At 57.6% G+C, this 16,779-nt stretch overlaps 1 protein-coding gene across 1 annotated transcript; it reads right to left on the reverse strand.

Moving 5' to 3' along the window:
- Nucleotides 1-653: 653 nt before the first annotated feature.
- On the reverse strand, nt 654-14,462 carry ADAMTS8 (ADAM metallopeptidase with thrombospondin type 1 motif 8). Its single transcript, XM_032201918.1, has 9 exons — nt 13,815-14,462; nt 6,052-6,291; nt 5,736-5,868; nt 5,132-5,299; nt 4,655-4,953; nt 3,989-4,172; nt 3,615-3,787; nt 3,329-3,504; nt 654-1,386 (listed from the first exon to the last, which is right to left on the reverse strand). Exons 1-9 carry the CDS (start codon nt 14,460-14,462, stop codon nt 654-656), a joined length of 2,754 nt encoding a protein of 917 aa, XP_032057809.1.
- Nucleotides 14,463-16,779: the final 2,317 nt, after the last annotated feature.

The raw sequence follows: 16,779 nt of genomic DNA on the forward strand, positions 1-16,779 counted from the left end.
GGTACAGCAATAGGCATTTCACAGCCAGAGCACTACAGAAGCTTTAATTAATCCTTGTGGCAACCCTGCAAGTGGGATCGGGTGTAATTAAGCCTTGGTTTTGGAGCCGGGGAAATGGAGGCGTGGAGACGAGAATTCCTGGTGGGGCTGCGGCTCAAGGAACAACCGCGGGTGCTGGGGATGTTTGGAGGCAGAGGTTTGTCACCGCCTGGGTTATAAATCCAGCAGAAGCTGCCACAGCTGATTAGCCCAGCCCTCAGCTCATTCCCTCTTCCAGCCAAATGAGGGAGTTATCTCCAGCTGAAACCACAGCTGATAAAACGCTCCTTGTGCTCAGACACCCACGCTGCTGCATGGCGGGGACAGTGACCTGGCCCGACCCGCGCAGCGGTGCTTTTGGAAAGAAACCCCAAATTTATCACATCCTAGACCAGCACCACCCACCCCAGCCCTCCTCGACCCGCAGCCCCAGCCAGCCAGAAAGGAAAAAAGAAGCAATTCCTCCTCTTTTTGCCGCTGTTATTCCCCCCTCTGAGGTAGATGCTGATGGAGGGGGATGAACCGCGGGGGTACCAGCGGCTATTGTCCTTGAGGGCATCTGTGTCCCCGTCCCTGGGGGTCAGGAGCATCTCCCCATCCCATCCCATCCCCACTCAGCACTGTCGCAGCAGGCAGGTGGCAGTGGCCGGTGGTGGCCCCGGGGAGCTGCATTTCTCCGGGGCGATGATGGTGCCGGTGTAGTGGATGCAGGAGGCGTTGCGCGTCCGCACGCCCTCGCCGCATGTCTGGGAGCAGGGGGACCAAGGGCCCAGGCGCCAGAGCGGGCAGGGGATGTCGCCGCAGGGCTTGATGTCCTCGGGCTTGAGGGCTCGGTCGCAGGTGGAGGAAGGTTGGCCCTCAACGTCCCGGCAGTCCACCGTCCGCCTCTGCCAGCCCGAGCCGCAGGTCTTGGAGCACTCGGACCAGTCGCCCAGGACCCACTGGGAGGTGAGCATCGGGCGGATGACGTTGGCCGACTTCTTCTCTTTGCCCTTCTGCTTGCTGAAGGGGACGTCCTTGGGGATGAAGAAGGTGTACTTGACCTTGGGTGGGAAGACCTCGCTGGCGATGGTCAGCAGCTGGACGGTCAGCGGCTCGGGGAGCTGCCGGAAGCTCTGCAGCCTCTCCAAGGTCGTCATGGAGCCGCTGTACTTCAGGATGGTCCCCTTGACGAGGATGTCCTGCTCCATGGCCGAGATGGCAAAGTCGCCGTTCAGCAGGTACTTGCCCTCCAGGGTCCTCAGGGCCAGGTAGTTCCCGTCGTGACGGACCCCGCGGTGGCTGCGCTGCTTGATGTCGATGTTGGTGGCCCCAGCAGGGATGGTGACGATGTCGTTGTAGCCATACCTGCGTGGGGCAAAGGGACACGGTTATTTTCCTGGGCCTGTCGAGAGGAGGCCCATGCAGGGGATAACATTTTCCAAGAGGGATCAGGGCTCTGAAGCCGTCTCTCAGTATCCCAGAGCTCTGTGGCTGTGCCAGATGTGCGCCAGGCTGGAAGAAATCCCTAAATTACATGCAAAAATGAGCAACGCAATCAAAGGAATTATCACAGTGATCAGCCTCGGGAGGAAATTCCGGTTACTTTCACGCTACCCTCACTCCCTTTCATTTGAAACAGCCGCAGCATTTGGCACAAAAAGGCCAGATGTGCCTGGTGACTTTGTCACTGCTGAGGGCGCAGCAGGGCAGGGGAGAGGTGGGCACATTGCAGGGTGGGTCTGGGGGGCCAGACGTCACTGCTGAAAACAGGAGCCAAGCGGTTAAAAGCACAGCCATCTCAGGCTGCAGATGGCTTGGTGTGAACTGGAAAGACTTTTCTAGAAGGCAGCAAGAACCAGGGCAGCAAAAAATACCCGTGCCAGTGCCAGCTGTGCTCTAACACCGCCTGGCAGCTGTGCCAAAAGGGCCACCCCGTGCCACGCGGCCAGCAGGGGTCTCGTGTGCACTCCCCAGGTTGGTGCTGCGGTTGGTAATTACAGTTGGAGTATTTTGGAGCAAAGCCTTCGGGTCAAACTCTGCTCTCAGTCGCCCTGGCCTCCACAACCCTGATCTTAATGGGATCTCTTCTTGGCCGTACTACCACGCTAATCTCTCCTTAGTCAACCACAAACAATTCATAGGAGAATGGAAGCTCCATTCATCTGGCTCCCTGGAAGGAAACCATTTAGGAAATCTAATTTGACTGAGTGAGTCACCTCGCCACATGGAATGGGATGTGCTGGGCTTTTGTTGCTATCTGTTCAGCAAAGCCTCCGTGGGACACATTAACTCCAGCTCCTGACAAAGCATCTTGGGCGAGGGAAGCAGCTGCCTCAAAGCCCACGTCCTGGGACCAAACCTCACCCCAAGCCAGGGAGAAATTGTTGAGCTATTTATATCCTGAATCAGCCCTCAAAATGTGTCCCGAACAGGCTCCCTGCACTGCGGAGTGATTCCTGTTGTAAACTCCTCAGGACGATGACTTTTTTCCCAGATGGGGTGTCAGCACCAGCTCTGGTTTTAGGAAACAAGTTCCCCCTGCAGAATGCAGCCCCAAAGGAAAGGCAGCGAAGCCCTGGAGTCTGGGGATGAGCTCAGCCTGTGTCTGCAGGGCTGCAAACCCTGGTGGCTCCTTAAGTCTGCAGATGCAGTCTGCAGCTGGGTGCAACGCTTTGGGTGCAGAGAGCAAAACGTCTTTACATAGCTTTGGAGGTTTCCCAATATTCCTGGTCCAGCAACAGAATGGAAGAAAGATTTCCTAAACCTCATGCTGTTTCCCAGCAGTGAGAGGCAGAAACAGGCCCACTCTGGTTTTGCTGCTTGAGGGCGAAACACTCAAAAGCCCAAAATATTCAATTTACCCTTCTGCATCATGGCAGCTTCCAGAGCCAGCACCGTAAGCCAGGTCCCATGCAGCACCCCCGCTCCATGCAGAGACACCCCCAGAACCAGGGGTGGGGACCAGGGGCAGGGGATCCAGGCAGGAGCCCGGCCGTGGAAATGCTGCCTTGGCTCTTTGATAAGCCCGGGCCTGGTCTCGTTTCCTCTGTGGCGAGCGTAGGAAGCGCTTACGCAGACGCTGGGCTTTTGTGAACATCTGCCCAGCGCTCCGGGACTGGCTGCGAGGGATGGAGCGAGCAAAGCTCCCCGGCCAGATGTTGCCGGGTCAGGAGCTCTGCGGAGTGAGAGCAGCTTTTCCAATCGCAGCCTCGAGACGAACAAACGCGTCTCTGCTCCCTTCCGACGGCCTGGCACTGCTCTTCTCCCCCAGCCCCTCTCTGCGGACCCGCTCTCCCCTGAGCCTTACTTGGATCTGTTGAGCGAGCCGGATATTTTCCTGCAAGTCGAGCCATTGCCGCCGCACACCCCGCATTTGTCCAGCTTTTTGGAGGACCCGACGATGTGATCGCAGCCGGCCTTGATGCACTGCCCGTGCACACAGATGGAGAGGGTCTCCGGACCACACAGCGTCCCGTCGATCACCTGGGGAAGAAAGGGCAATGAGGGGCAGTCAGGGCACAGCTGCCTGCAGGGATTTGCTCTGACTCAGGGTAGGGATGGGCGTTGGGATTTGCCATCACGAGACACCTTACTTTGGCCTCAAAGACTTTAAATTCGCTCCTTCCCCTGGCTCGGCAAAAGAGCTTGCAGCGGTCCCGAGGGGACACCCCGGCGTACTTGGGGACCCACTCCAGCCGGTTCCCATCCAGGTCGGTGAAGTTGTAGCTGTTGTACTTCTCACACTGCTGCTCCCGAAAGCTCTTGCCTGGAAGGAAAGGCAAAAACATGACCCCAAAGCCCCATGCTGGGAGGCAGGAACCACCATCCTCCTCTGACATCGCGGAGATGCAGGACAGACCCGAGGATGGTGGGAGCACAGCTGCAGCAGACAGCTTTTGCCCAAAACTGCCTCTGATGGACTGCAGAGAAAAGGAGAGGGGAGTGGATGAGCTGCCAGGTGGCTTACCGTCCTGCGGGCACTCGTCAGTGTGACACGACTGGTAGCGGGTGCGCTGCCCCTCGCAGTACCTGCCGCCGTGCTGGGGCCGGGGGTGGTCGCAGTGGCGGTGGGAGAACTGCACGCCGCCACCACACGTCCTCGAGCAGGGGCCCCAGGGGCTCCACGGGCCCCAGTCGCCGTCCACCGCCGGCTGCAAGAGGCCACAAGGGGCTGAGAGAGTGGAGGAGGCACAAAAATTCCCCCTGTCCGCCCCCAGCTCCTCTCCCCGTGCCGCTAAGCGGGGCCCTGGTCCAGCAAAGCACTTAAGCACATGCTTTGCGTGAAGTTGCTGCCGGCTTCCACGAGTTCGCGTGCTGGAAGTTGGCGCTTTGTTGGCTGGCTCAGAAATCGCTGCTAATACCCCCCGGAAAAAAAAATAAATAAATCAGTTTAATCAGAGTTAATTGCAGAGCTGCTGGCTGCTCGCTCTGGTTAGGACCAGCCTGGTGAACACACAGCAGTGCACATCTAACACAAACCAGCAAAAAGCACAGTGCTGTCGGAGGAGATATCCAAAATATAAACCCAGCAAACCCCAATATGCTCCTGGAGACTGCAGGATGAGGGTTTGGGAACCCCAGAAATCCACATCCCAGCCCGTCAGCCCCACATCCCAATGAACTGTGCCAGTACCTGGGGCTGGAGCGCGTCCCGGGGCAGGCAGGCACCATCCCAGCACAGCCCGCTGCCCTTGCAGGGGGTGCCATCAGCCCAGGGCAGGCTGCCGTTCTTGGTGTGGCACAGCGGCTCCCCGGTGCCCATCCTGCACCACAGCTGGGCACAGATATCCTCCTCTGTGGTGTTGGGGCAGTGCTGGAAGTCCTTGCCAAAGATCTGCTGGCACTGCTGGTCCAGGCTGTAGAGGGCTCCTTGGCCGGGCAGCTCGGCGGGCAGGGAGAGGGCTTTGGCCGGGGCGTCGAGCAGGCAGTCGCCTGGAAGCAGGAAGAAGGTGCAAGAATTAGGCTGGAGATGCATCTTAACACCACAGGTGGCACCGAGAAGGTGACCAGAGCATCAGCCTGTTGTCTGGTTGAGTTACCTTCACCCCACGAACCCCTCCAGGGCTTGCAAAGAGCCCGAGCAATCAAGGGAAACGCTGCTGAGCCTTACCGTGCCCGCCGTCCAGGAACTCGGTGAGGTACATGGCACTGCAGGGTGACCACGGCTGGCTCTTGTTCAGGTGGACAAAAAGCGGGGCCATCATGTGGTGCTTGCCGAGGGGCCCAAAGAGCCGCTCGCAGGTCTTGGAGTCGTCGTGGGGCATGCTGAGCACGTGGCCTGGGGAGCAGGGAGTGCCTCTGTGAGTTACCTGCCATTTCCTAGGGCTGTGAATGCTATTTGCTTCCATAAATCAGGAGCAATAAACAAAATGCTTGCTCGCTGTAACGCAATGATGTATGAAATGTTGGGGAAAACAACCCAAATTAGCAGATCTCTAGGAGCAACACAAGGGTGAGAAGCTCCTGGTCCTATGCCGTAGCTAATCACAGCTTAGTTACACCAGACAAACGCACCCATTTCTACCAGCTCTGGCACTTGTAAATATGTTTGCTCACATAAACCGGCCCCTGCTGGTGCCTGAAGCCCCCCCAGTACCACTGCAGGCTTTGCAGCTGGTACCCAGAGTGGAGATGCCAGTGCTGGGCAGAAAGCAATAAAAAACACACACACACAAAAAAACAAAACAGAAAAAACACCAGAGGCTGTACATTACCCAGTTCATGAGCCAGGGTGTAGGCTGCCTGCAGACCCTCATCCTCAATCACCGAGCAGCTTTTGTTGCGGTCACACATGGTGCCAATATCCGCCACCCCCAGCGTGTCGCAGCTCTGGTGCCCGCAGAAATCCTGTCAGAAGGCAGCACCAAGAGGGTGAGGATGGTGAAACCCAAAACTCAGTGCCCAGAGAGCACCGACCCCAAATCTTCTCAGCTCATCCCCACTGGGAGCTCCATCCCATGCTCTCCTCTCCCTCCAGGGCCACCTCGATGCCTCCTCTCCCCCCAGCCCGTGCCAGGGGTCCCTGCAGACCTGTCTGGTGAGCAGGATGGCGGTGTCGTAGTGCTCGGGGTGCCGGTCGCTCAGGGGATTGAACTGCTGCTGCCAGCTGCAGAAGTTGCGCAGGGTGAGGCCGCCGTTGTCGGACACCTCCGGCCCCGCTGCCTCGTCGTCCACCACCAGCACCTTCACCACCACCAGGTTGATGGCGTTCTTCAGGCTGGGGTGCTTGTAGATGCGGGCTGCCATGGACATCAGGGTCAGGACGTGGTTCTGCAGGGATGGAGAGGGATGGGAAAAGCCCTGGTGAAACCTCACCCGCAGGGGTGCGTGGTGTAGCTCACATCTGCGCGGGAAGACTCGGTTTTGCTAGGAAATGAGAAATCAGCCCCGTTTATGAAGCCTACCACGTCCCTGTGGAGTCACGCAACCACCTGGGCTGGCGGACGAGGCGCTGCCTTCCCGGTACACGGCGCTGTGCACCCTGTGCCAGCGGGAAGGACACGGCAGGTTACGGGCAGGACGATCCCACCCCGTGGTCATTGCCTTGTCCCCATCTCCAGCTGCCGTCTGTCACATGCCACGAACCCTTTGCACCCAGGGACGCTCTGGGAAAGCCTCACGTGTCCTGACCAGTGCTCCTGCATATTCCCACGGCATTAACCCTGCCCTCGTCTCCCTGGGGCAGGGGCTGCCGTGCGTGCACAGCCGCTGCTGCTGCAAATTTCCCTCCCGCTGCCGCAAAATTCCTGCCTGCGCCGGTCAGCAGGGCCCGAACCCAATGTCCCCAGCCACAAACCACGCTTTCTGCCCATGACACTCGGCACTATTACTCCTTGAACATGTTCTCTGGCTGTGGCCCATGCGTCCGAGCCACGTGCAGCTCCTTCCCACCGCGGTCCCTGCTCGTGAATGGGGCTCGCTCCCACCCCGGGGCTTCTCCCAGCAGCATCCCCGGCTCGGCGGCCGGGACAGCCGGTGGTTACTTCATATGTCAAGTGCGCCAGCAACGTTTAGGCTGATGTAAACATCTTATCGGAGCATCGACATTCCTCTTCTGCTTGGCACCCGTTCACAGACCCGGAGTCAGGGGAAAAATATGCGGTTATTACACAACATGCGAGTGTTGGGAAAGAGAAAGTGGCTTCTCCCGGCCCCAGACGGGTCGCCCTGCCACGGCACCGCCAGCCCACGGAGCCGGCGGGAGCCCCTCATGTCTGACTCATGTCCTGGGCCAAAACACGCAGTGAATGTCATGGAGAAGTCAACACCGAGGCCAGAAACGCAGAGGAGGTCCCTGTGAGTGCAGCCACTTGCTCCAGGGGACGGGGGGATTGTTTGTCCCATGGGGAAGTCCATTGGGAACCTACCTAAAAATAGCACAAAGCCTTCCTAAAATTACCCCTGGGAGGACCTAGGAGGATGCTCTGCAGGTCCACAGCCTCCCGTTTCCTTTGCATCCAGAGTGCTCCTGCACAACCAGGCGGCATCGCCACCCACTGAGAGGACGATACGAGAAAAAGGGGCAACTTTTTCCCAACAGCAGTGCGGGGAGGTTTTCTCTCTGTGGTGGTCTTAAGGTCGATACGTGCACCACAAAACATGCCTGGGACACAGAAGCTAACCTTAATGCCATCGTTCCTGCTCAAGCACTCTAAGAGGTCTGAAAAATCAAGGGATCATCCAGCACCTTGAAGCAAATCCTGCCCCATCCCTGTCCATCCCCTTCCAGGTTTCTCACCAGTCTGTATTTTTTACCTGGGAGCTCTCAGAGCCCTAGGATATGACTGTGGGGCTATGCCCAGCCAAGACACTATTCCAGCAGTGGGAATGTGGGGGCTTGGAAAACATCCTTCTGCCTGCCCTCCATCTGCAAAGCGGCAGAAAGAGATGGAAAAATGGAAAGTGAACCAAACAAACGGCTATTTAGCACAGATTAAAAGGTCAAATTCACTTGTTCCACCATCTGGTGTCTATTTATACCCGTCCTTGGACTGTGCAGGAGCTCGCTGGGTTTCGGGTGGCCCAATGCAGGACCCCAACTGCTCTGGGGAGAGCAGCAGCCCACCTGCATCCCTCCTTGCTTTGGCCAAGGGCTTGGAGCTGGGGCTAAAAATGAGGTATGGAGTCCCCAGAGCTCAGGAGAGGCTGACTTTGCTCTTTCGGCCAACAATTGACCGCAGATGAGTTGAATCCCACTCCTCGCATCCTCCCTGTGCCTTTGCAAGGAGGCTGGATGAGCCACCTAGGAGGGAACACAGCTCGTGGGCTGATTTCTGTCTCCTTGCAAGGTGCTGCTGCAATTTCCAGCCAGCGCCCTTGGAGATCATGGCAGGATTTCTGTCCAGCTGGTAAATACAGCTGGAAAAACAGTCCCTCGAGGTGCCAGCCCCCATGGATCGCGGGAGCATCCCTCCTCTGCCCCACTTGCACTGCAGAGGCAGCACAAGGGTCTCTACAGCCTGGCTCATTTTGCTTCCAAGAAGACCAAATCCAACCATTTTCCCCCCAGAGTGCCCATGCCACAGCTCTGATACTTCTCCTGCTGCAGCACAGCCATTTCCTACCCCAGCCCTGACATTGCCATTTGCTACCCAAGCCCCGAGCAAGCCGCACGCGTGCACCACCGGCACTGCTGCTGTGCCCAGGGAGAAGGAACCCTGCTCGGGCAAACTGCACAGTGGCCACTTTGCAAGGAGAAAACTATTTATCTAGACCCACGGGGGACTCGATCCTGGGGGGGACAACGCAGCTCTTACCCAGGCAGCTGCCTGACGTGGTTACAGGTCACGGGACTGCCAGCGGCAAGCAGTACGTGCGGCGAAGAGGCTCAGCAATGAAAAAAATAAATAAGTTGGAGCACAGAGAACTGGAGTGATTGCTTGCAACGTGCCAATGCCGAAGGATTGCGCTTTCTGATACAGGCTCTTGCAAAATCTCTACTTATGTTCATCTTCAAAGGAAGCACTTGGAAGCTGAAGTCTGCAGAGATCCCCAAACTGTTTTTAAAAATTATTCTTTTTATTTTTTTTTTTTTTGGGGGGGGGTACGACTTGGGGGAGGAGAAACCAGGCTTAGACCGACACTATTGCTGTGGTATGTGCATGATGATCTAATGTCGTGGTCCCACCCAGTGCAGGAGGATGGCAGGGTGCAGCCCCCGGCACGGCTCACCTCCCCCCACACGCTCCCCAGCTCGTGCTGGAGAAAAACACCCGTGGAGACCAACTGTGCTTGACCTGCTCTGGGGCTGTAGGTTTGTTTGTTTGTTCATAAGGTTGCTTTTTTTTTTTTTTTTTTTTTTTTTCCTCCCCTCCCTTCTCCCTAGAAGCCAGCATTTCTGCAGGGGGAGAGAAGAAAAACGCTGAGATTTCTGGAGAGCGGACAGATGGAAGGAAGAAAACACAGGGTCAGATGTGAGGGCTGCCCAGCTTTCGAAAACAACTGGTGAAAACACATCTCAGCCTGCCGCCCAAAACATCTGCCTGGGTGCCCTGTAAAATCAGTGGTGGCAGCCAAGTGAAATGGGGGGTGAGCTGGGGACGAGGGGAACACCCACACCCCAGCTGCACCTGGTTGCCCCATCCCTGTCCCACTTCTCCCTTGTTTTTCCTCCTCTCCCACCCGTTTTTCCCCTCCCTACTGGATATTTGGGGCTGTCCCGTGAGAGAAGCAGCTGTCCCTTGTCAGGCTGGGGACACGGAGGCACGGCAGCACCGCTGCATGGGCCAGCAAAGAGCAAACTGTGTCCCCGAGGGGCTGCGGGGGGCAGCCCGCGAACAGGGCTCCCTTTGCACCGTGCCTTTCATACCAAAGCCCTTTATAATCGGCACTCAGCAGCAGGGCTGAGGCTCGGCAGCTGTTTAACATTACGAGGAGGAGGCAGGCGGAGAAGAGCAGCACATCTGCCAAGGGGATGCTCGGGGGGCGCGCTCTTCCTGCCCCGCGCAGCCGCGTGCCAGGGATCCTCCAGCCCCTTGCACCTGGGTCTGGGGAAATGCAGGCGGTGCTGGTGGTTGGCAGGATTGGTGCAGGTTGCCTTTTGCTTTGCAAAAATCCCTGTTAATCCCATCCCTTGGGATCGGCTCAGGAGGGGTCGGCTCCTTTTGTCAAGGGATTAAGCGAGCTCCAAGGCTCAAGCTGCAAAGTATCATAAACAAGCTTAAGAGCTGGACACAAGGGAAACTGAGACTTGGGGTGGCTTTAGTTTTACCTCTGGGTCACTCTGACAGCTGGCCTGAGCACCAGGGGTGGCAGCAGGACCCTGGCAGTGCCTGGGTGCAGGTCAGAGATGCCCCATGTCATGCACGGGGCCACACACTCCAGCACCCAGCTGGTCTTACAGGGGAGGAATTGCAACAGCACTCATAATACCTCATAAATCTGCCCGGAAAAACCACAAAAGTCAGGAGAGGAATCCCAGCTTAATCAGCCCAACCTCATTTTGCTGTGGTCCTCGGTCGCTGCCTTCATGTGCCAGCTCTTGGAGGCAATGGATACGGGCTCCTTGCATCAATGAAGAGGGAAAGAAAAGCAGAGAGCAGCCATCCTGTCTGCTGAGGAAGGCTTGGAAATGCGTCTCATCCCTGGTCTCTTGGGGGCAGAAATCCCACTGCAGTGATCTCATTCTGCTGCCAACTGGCTGGGGATGTTGCAGCCAGTTTCTGTGGCTGCCTGCTGCTTTTGGGGTTGCAGACAGACCCTGGGCATTGCTGAGCACTGCTCCAAGTGCAGCCTGCGTGGTGTGCAGCCTTCAGCACGTCAGAGGAATTAAGCCCTGCACCATCTCCTGCCTCAGTTTTCCATAACCAAGAACCCCACTTAATTCTGCTAGGGATACACAGTCTTCCCCCCTTCAGAAATTATCTTGGGTTCTCTACATGAAAACACAAAGAATAATTTCTGCATCCATCCTGGGGCCTTGCACCCGTCTCTATATAGGGGAGCACTTTCTGTTCACCACAACTCACATCCCACAAAGTCCTCCACGACCTGCTGGGTGCTCACAGGTGGTAGAGCCCAGCACTGCCCTGCTGCTGATGCCCCCCAGACCCCCTATCCCCTGCAGTCATCAACCCAGAAGGAGGATTAAATCCCTAAATCCCAGGCCTGGTTTTGCTCTCACTTCATAATTTCCTCCCGGTTTACATGAGCATTGATGGAAGCAGAATTAAGCTCTTGTTATCTAAATTGGGTTAACAGCTGAATTATAATGGCTCAATCCATGGCACAGATTGATTAAAAATAAATCACTAATAGCATTTCCCTAATAACAGCATGACATTGATTATAATTTGCAATGCTTGAATGCATCTCATGGTGACTATCTTCTGCTTGATCTCTTGCAGCTTATGCAAGAAAGTAACTGGGAATACAAACAATGCTTGTGGCCTTTAATAAATATTTAGTAATTAAAGTGTGGTTACGGGAAGAAAAGTCACTATGTAAATATGGCTTCTTCTGACTCAACATCGCAGCTGCCTGGGCATCTCCTTGAGAGCTCACTGGCACAAGGGAGCCATCACTTTTTTGGCTCCCAAAACCTAGGTCCTTAGGGAGAAGCAAGCAGGCTATTGGGTCTCTGAGCTGGGAACTTCTCCCTGTATTTGTGTTGCTGAGACAGAAATAGAGCAGGTGTTTGTTGGCTGCTTTTTACTGCTACACTTGGAGGGGAAAATGCTCTAAGTGTAGCAGCTGCCACAAGAGCTGGCTGAAGTTTTCTCCCAAGTACTTAAATGTTATTGCCCTGTTCATCCTAAGTGAGATCTCTAAAAGCTTGCTTTCCATCAGGAAACACCCTAAGAGATGCTGCAAAGATACTCCTCTTCAGGACAAAGAGGAGACAGTAAAATAGGAGCAGAGCAGACCAGAAACTAATTATTAAAGTAATTAAGGGGGGAGCTGCCATGCATCTGCCCTGCAGCATCGCTCATGCTCCAGGGCTCTCCCAGCAGAGACAGGGCTTGGTTCCAGCATTTCAGCCCCTTGCAGCTCAGCAGCCTTTTGCCTTCAAGACCTACCATGGCAGTGATGTGCCCACAGGGCTGTTATTTTTTCCCCATCTGAAGCTGGGCATCATCAGGATTCCCACCCAAAAATCTATCAGCTTAGCTGTAGCAGGTTGCAGACCCCTGGGTGCTGCTTTAAAATCTTCCTGTGCCCACCTAGCTACAGAAGGAAGATGCAAAATGTTATTTTTCCTGTCCTTGTGGGGGATCTGGGACCAGTTTCATACTACTGGGAGTCATTTGCACTACCATTTATTTGCCTGTTGCTTAAAGGTTCAGGTTACTCCACTGCAAAACTGTTCTTCCTGCTGAAAGCTCGGGGGAGCTGTCTCCAAGTGCAGCATCCATTGCTCCTTAATCCCCTGCTATCTGCAGACTGAGCCCTCTGGAGTTCCTGCCGGCCCAGCTTGGGGCTATGTGAGCAAAAGCAAGCAAAGATCGAAGCCTGAGTGATGCTGAACACCCAGAACAACAGCTGAAATCAGCTGGAGCACCAGGGCTCAGCATTTCTCAAGGTCAGGCACTGCCTGAGCAGGGCTGGAATTAAAACACTGCTTTATTAGGAGTGGAGAAGCTGGACGAAGCCAGCAGAAAAAAGGACAAAGCGGGTAGAAGTGGCAAAGCCAAGTTGCCAAAGTGCAGGTTTCAGGCACTCACTCACACCAAGCTCTCCTCCATCAGCCCTGCACCCTGCCAGCCACAGCACAGGACGAGCACTTTCGGTGCACGCCTGTCACTTGCAAAGCCCCGGGGATTTCAGATCGTGCCAGCCCGGATTTGGACCCAGGGACCCAAACAAACCTTCCCTGCCAGGAGCAGGGGAGCACGTGCAGGCAAGCGGGGTGCAGCACAGGACAACGCTTGGGAAAATTTCCCCCATGCAAGAGCTGGGGAAACTGAGGCACTGGGAGGAGGTCCGCAAAAATCAGCAACCGGTGCTGCCGAGAGCCCCTCTGCGATGGGAAGTGCACACCAGACCCGAGGGATTAGCCCTGTCCTTATCACATTTGCAGTTGCACTGGCATTTCCTGGGCTCAAGCTCCCTGGCACCAGGGGGCTACGTCCCCACCCCGTCCCGCTGTGGGGGTCTCTGCGGTTCCTGGCTGGGGGCAGCGTGTCCAGGCAGGGAACGCTTCTGGCAGCGGTGGCGTGGGGAAAAAGCAGCGCTGTGCATCTGCTGGGCTGCTAACAGGTGGCTCGGGAGCGGGGCTGTTACCGTGCCATTTGCTGCCCAGCCCGTTGCAGCACAGCTCTGTCCCTACAGAGAGAAGTGGGGACACTGGGCACGAGGGACACTGCAGTGTGCAGCCTGGGCAGATGTATGGGGTGGGTGCTGGCTCTGAAAAGGGTCCCCAGCACCAGCTGAACTCCCCTGCAGCCTTTGCCCAGGGACTTTTGGCTCTTACAGAGCAAGCAAGGGTGGGGACAGAGCGCAGGTCCCCAGCCCACCGCCGGCAGTCCCTGCCTGTCCCTGCCCCACCAGGCTCCGGGGTGGGAAGGGGCCACCCCTTGGTGGCTCCAGACCCCCCGAGGACCCCGGGGTGCAGCATCGGGTGGGGGGCACACGGGCTCCCCACCGTGCTGGGCACTCCTCCGTGCCTTGGGAGCAACAGGGGGGCGAGTGGGAGCGGGACATGGCACGGGTGGGGACACCGGGGAGCGATGAGGGGCTGGGGGGGGACAGAGGGATGGGGACAGGAGGGAAGGGGAGGTGGTGGGGATGGAGAAAGGAAGGGACACAGGGGGATGGGGCCGGGGATGGGGCCGGGGGCCAGCTCCAGCCCTTACCTCCACGTCCTCCCCGTAGAAGCGCACCATGGAGGCGTCGGCCACCAGCAGCGTCTCCACGTAGCGCGCCTCGGAGACGAAGCGCCGGGGCCTCCGGAGCGGCTCCGCGGGACCGGCGGCTGCCGGGGGCCGGGGCCGGGCCGCCGTCGGGGCGGCCGTCGGGGCGGCGCGGCGCTGGAGGCGGTGCAAGCGGCGCCAGGGAGGGCCGGGAGCGGGCGTCCCGAGCGGCAGCAGCTCGTAGGCCGCCCCGTCGAGCAGGAAGGCGGCGCGGAGCCCGGCGGCCGGCCCGCAGCGGCTGAGCGCGGCGGGGGCATCGGGGCGCCCCTCGACGGTGCCCGCGTAGAAGCAGCCCCGGCGGGGCGAGGCGCGGCCCGGCGGCCTCCGACCTCCTCCCAGGCGCTGCAGGCGGAGGCGAGGGGCGAGGAAGGAGGCGTCGGGCCGGAGGCGAAGCACCACGGCGCGCCCGAAGGCGGCCAGCCGCAGCGCCAGCTGCCCCGACGGGGCGGGCAGGCGGGCGGGCAGCACCGGCTGAGCCTCCCGGGCCGGCGGAGGCTGAGCCTCGCGGGGCGGCGGAGGCAGCGCCCAGGCGTGGCACAGCAGCAGCAGGTGGAGCGGGGCCCGGCCGGCCAGCAGCGCCCGCCGCCCCATGGCCCGGCCCCGCCGGGCTCCCGCTGCCCGGCCCCGCGACGGCTGCTCCGCGGCGGCTGCGGAGCCCGCTGTATTTATACTTTCTCCCCCCGGCTTTGACATAAGAGGTTTATTTTTGATCTCTCGCTGTTCCCCGCTCCCCTCCCCTGCCAGCCAGAGGCTGGGGGAGGAGGAGAAGTGAAAGAGAAAAAAAAAAAAGAAGAAGAAGCAGAAACAAAAAAAAAAAGCACTTTTGGATGGGGTTTGAGGCCAATCAGGCGCCGGGAGCCCCGCCTGCCTCCAAGTGTCAACTCCAGCCTGTTACTCTCCCAGCGTTAACCCCTTCGGCCCAGCCGCTGCCCGCCCGCAGCCGGGGCCTGATCCTGCTCGCCCCTGCAGCAGGGGGTGCAGGGTCCTGTCCCCGCCGGGCTCTTGCAGCCGCTTCTCCCCCCGCCATGGGGCAAATTACCCCCGAGGGGTGCCAGAGGTGGCCACGTCCTCCCCCCGGTTTTCCCTATGGGTCCCTTCGATTAGGTCCCCTCTGGACAGGGCTGGAAAGCACCAGGGCTTTGCTATGGGGAATGCCTGCAAGGCAGGAGGTGCCCCGGGGCGTTTGGCTCCGTGGTTCCTGCATCTTTTACTTTGCCAGGGACAGAGGATTTTGGGCCCCAGGGAAAGCTGCGGCAGTGACAAACGCAGGAGGTTTTCCGTGCCCTGAACAGCTGGGGCCACATGGGGTTTGCTCAGGCTGGAATAAAGCAATGGGCTCCAGGGGCTAAATCAGACTTCTGGGAAATACCTACAAGAATAAAATAATGCAGCCAGCTCCCGCTGTGCATTTTGGGGTCAGGGGGAAGTGTGACTTCGTTAAACACCTGGATGTCCCCCTTTCGGATCCATTTTGTCTCCCCATCCATATTTCCCTGCTGTCAGTGGAAATCCTACAGGTCTCAGCCCACAAAACCCGGTGGCCACTGCCACGAGTACAGAGGTGGCAAACGTCGGGAGATGGGCAGAGGCACACTGTCCCTGGCTGGGAACCTGGTTAGCACCAGGAACAACCCGGCTGTAATGGAGCAAGGGAAACTGCTCCTTATAGATTACTCCTTCTTTCCTCTTTAGCCCTCCTTCCCCATTAGTTCATGAGATTCCTGGCTTTTGGAGCACACTTGGTACAGCACGGAGATATCCTGGGACAATGGTGGGTCCCATCCTGCTCCCTGTCCTGATTTCCTAAACCTTCTATGGGGGGTAGCACTCACTCAGAGCTGGGCTTGTGCCTTACCCATGCAGTGGATACAAGCCCAAGGATCAGCTCTTTGAAATTGTGGGCTTTTTCCCCCATGAGCCTGATCCTAAAAAGACTTGAAATGGTGAAGCAGCATTTGGCACCTTGGGATTCCCGCTTCCCTGTAGCTGGGAAATCAGAGTCCCAGCCACAGCTGGGCAGCGGGGTGCAGGGTGAAGGCGCACCCTTTACTGAGGCTGTATTTACATCTGCCTTTCTATTCTTACCTCCACTTAAAAGCCACATCCCTACCTATATAGTAAACACAGCAGTGGCTCTAAATAGCAGCGCTACCCCGGGGCCAAGGCTCTGATTACTTCTTGTCTTTTTAAAGTGTGGTTTTCTGTGACTGTAGGAGGAGAGGGGAGGAAATAAGAAGTAAAGCAAAAAAAAAAAAAAAAAAAAGCAACCCCAGGCACGGTGTGGTTCGGTCTGGGACATCTCTCCAGGGCTGCGTATCAAATGTGCTCCCTCGACACCCGGCCTTGGCTGCTCTCCCCCGGCCGCCTGGCTGCAGCTGGAGGGGCTTTTTCATAGTTCACATTTGCATTTGAAAATCGGCAGGAAAGCACAAATCGGGGCTAGCAGCCAAAAGTGAGCCTCAACTCTGTCTCCTCTAGCCCCAAAGCCCACTGAAGGAGCCTGCGCAGGCACGCGGCTCCGAGGCAGAGGGGTGCCCCTGCGCTGAACTAGGACAGGTAAGGCTGCAGGCGATGCAGGGCACGTCTCTCCAACAGGATGCAATTTATTCCCGGCTTTCCGCTCCCCTTGCCGCATCTTTGATCTTGGAGGACATGCCTGCCTCTTAGCTTTAAGGCACCGCTGGTTTTCATTAGCGGCTCTCGCTGCAAACAGTAGCTGGAATTTCTCGTGGCCGATACAAGCCTCGCTGGGCTCGTTACGAGCGAGCTCGAAGGCACTCTCTGAGACAGTGAACCCACACCTGGCTGCCCTGCCACAGCTCCTCCAGGCAGAGGATGAGCACCCCCCAAGGCTTTTTTTTTTGGGTTCCTGCAGCTTAACCCCTCGCAGGACCCCTCCACGCTGCCG

Source organism: Aythya fuligula, chromosome 22, assembly GCF_009819795.1.
Source record: "Aythya fuligula isolate bAytFul2 chromosome 22, bAytFul2.pri, whole genome shotgun sequence".
Taxonomy (NCBI): domain Eukaryota; kingdom Metazoa; phylum Chordata; class Aves; order Anseriformes; family Anatidae; genus Aythya; species Aythya fuligula.

Excerpts from the sequence above, each read along its gene's own strand:
- ADAMTS8 (XM_032201918.1), bottom strand. The coding sequence starts at position 14,462 with ATGGGGCGGCGGGCGCTGCTGGCCGGCCGGGCCCCGCTCCACCTGCTG. Across the intron at positions 5,300-5,735 it reads CACCCTGGCTCATGAACTGG|GCCACGTGCTCAGCATGCCC; the intron begins GTAATGTACAGC and ends CCTGCTCCCCAG. Across the intron at positions 1,387-3,328 it reads GGCTCGCTCAACAGATCCAA|GTATGGCTACAACGACATCG; the intron begins GTAAGGCTCAGG and ends TGCCCCACGCAG.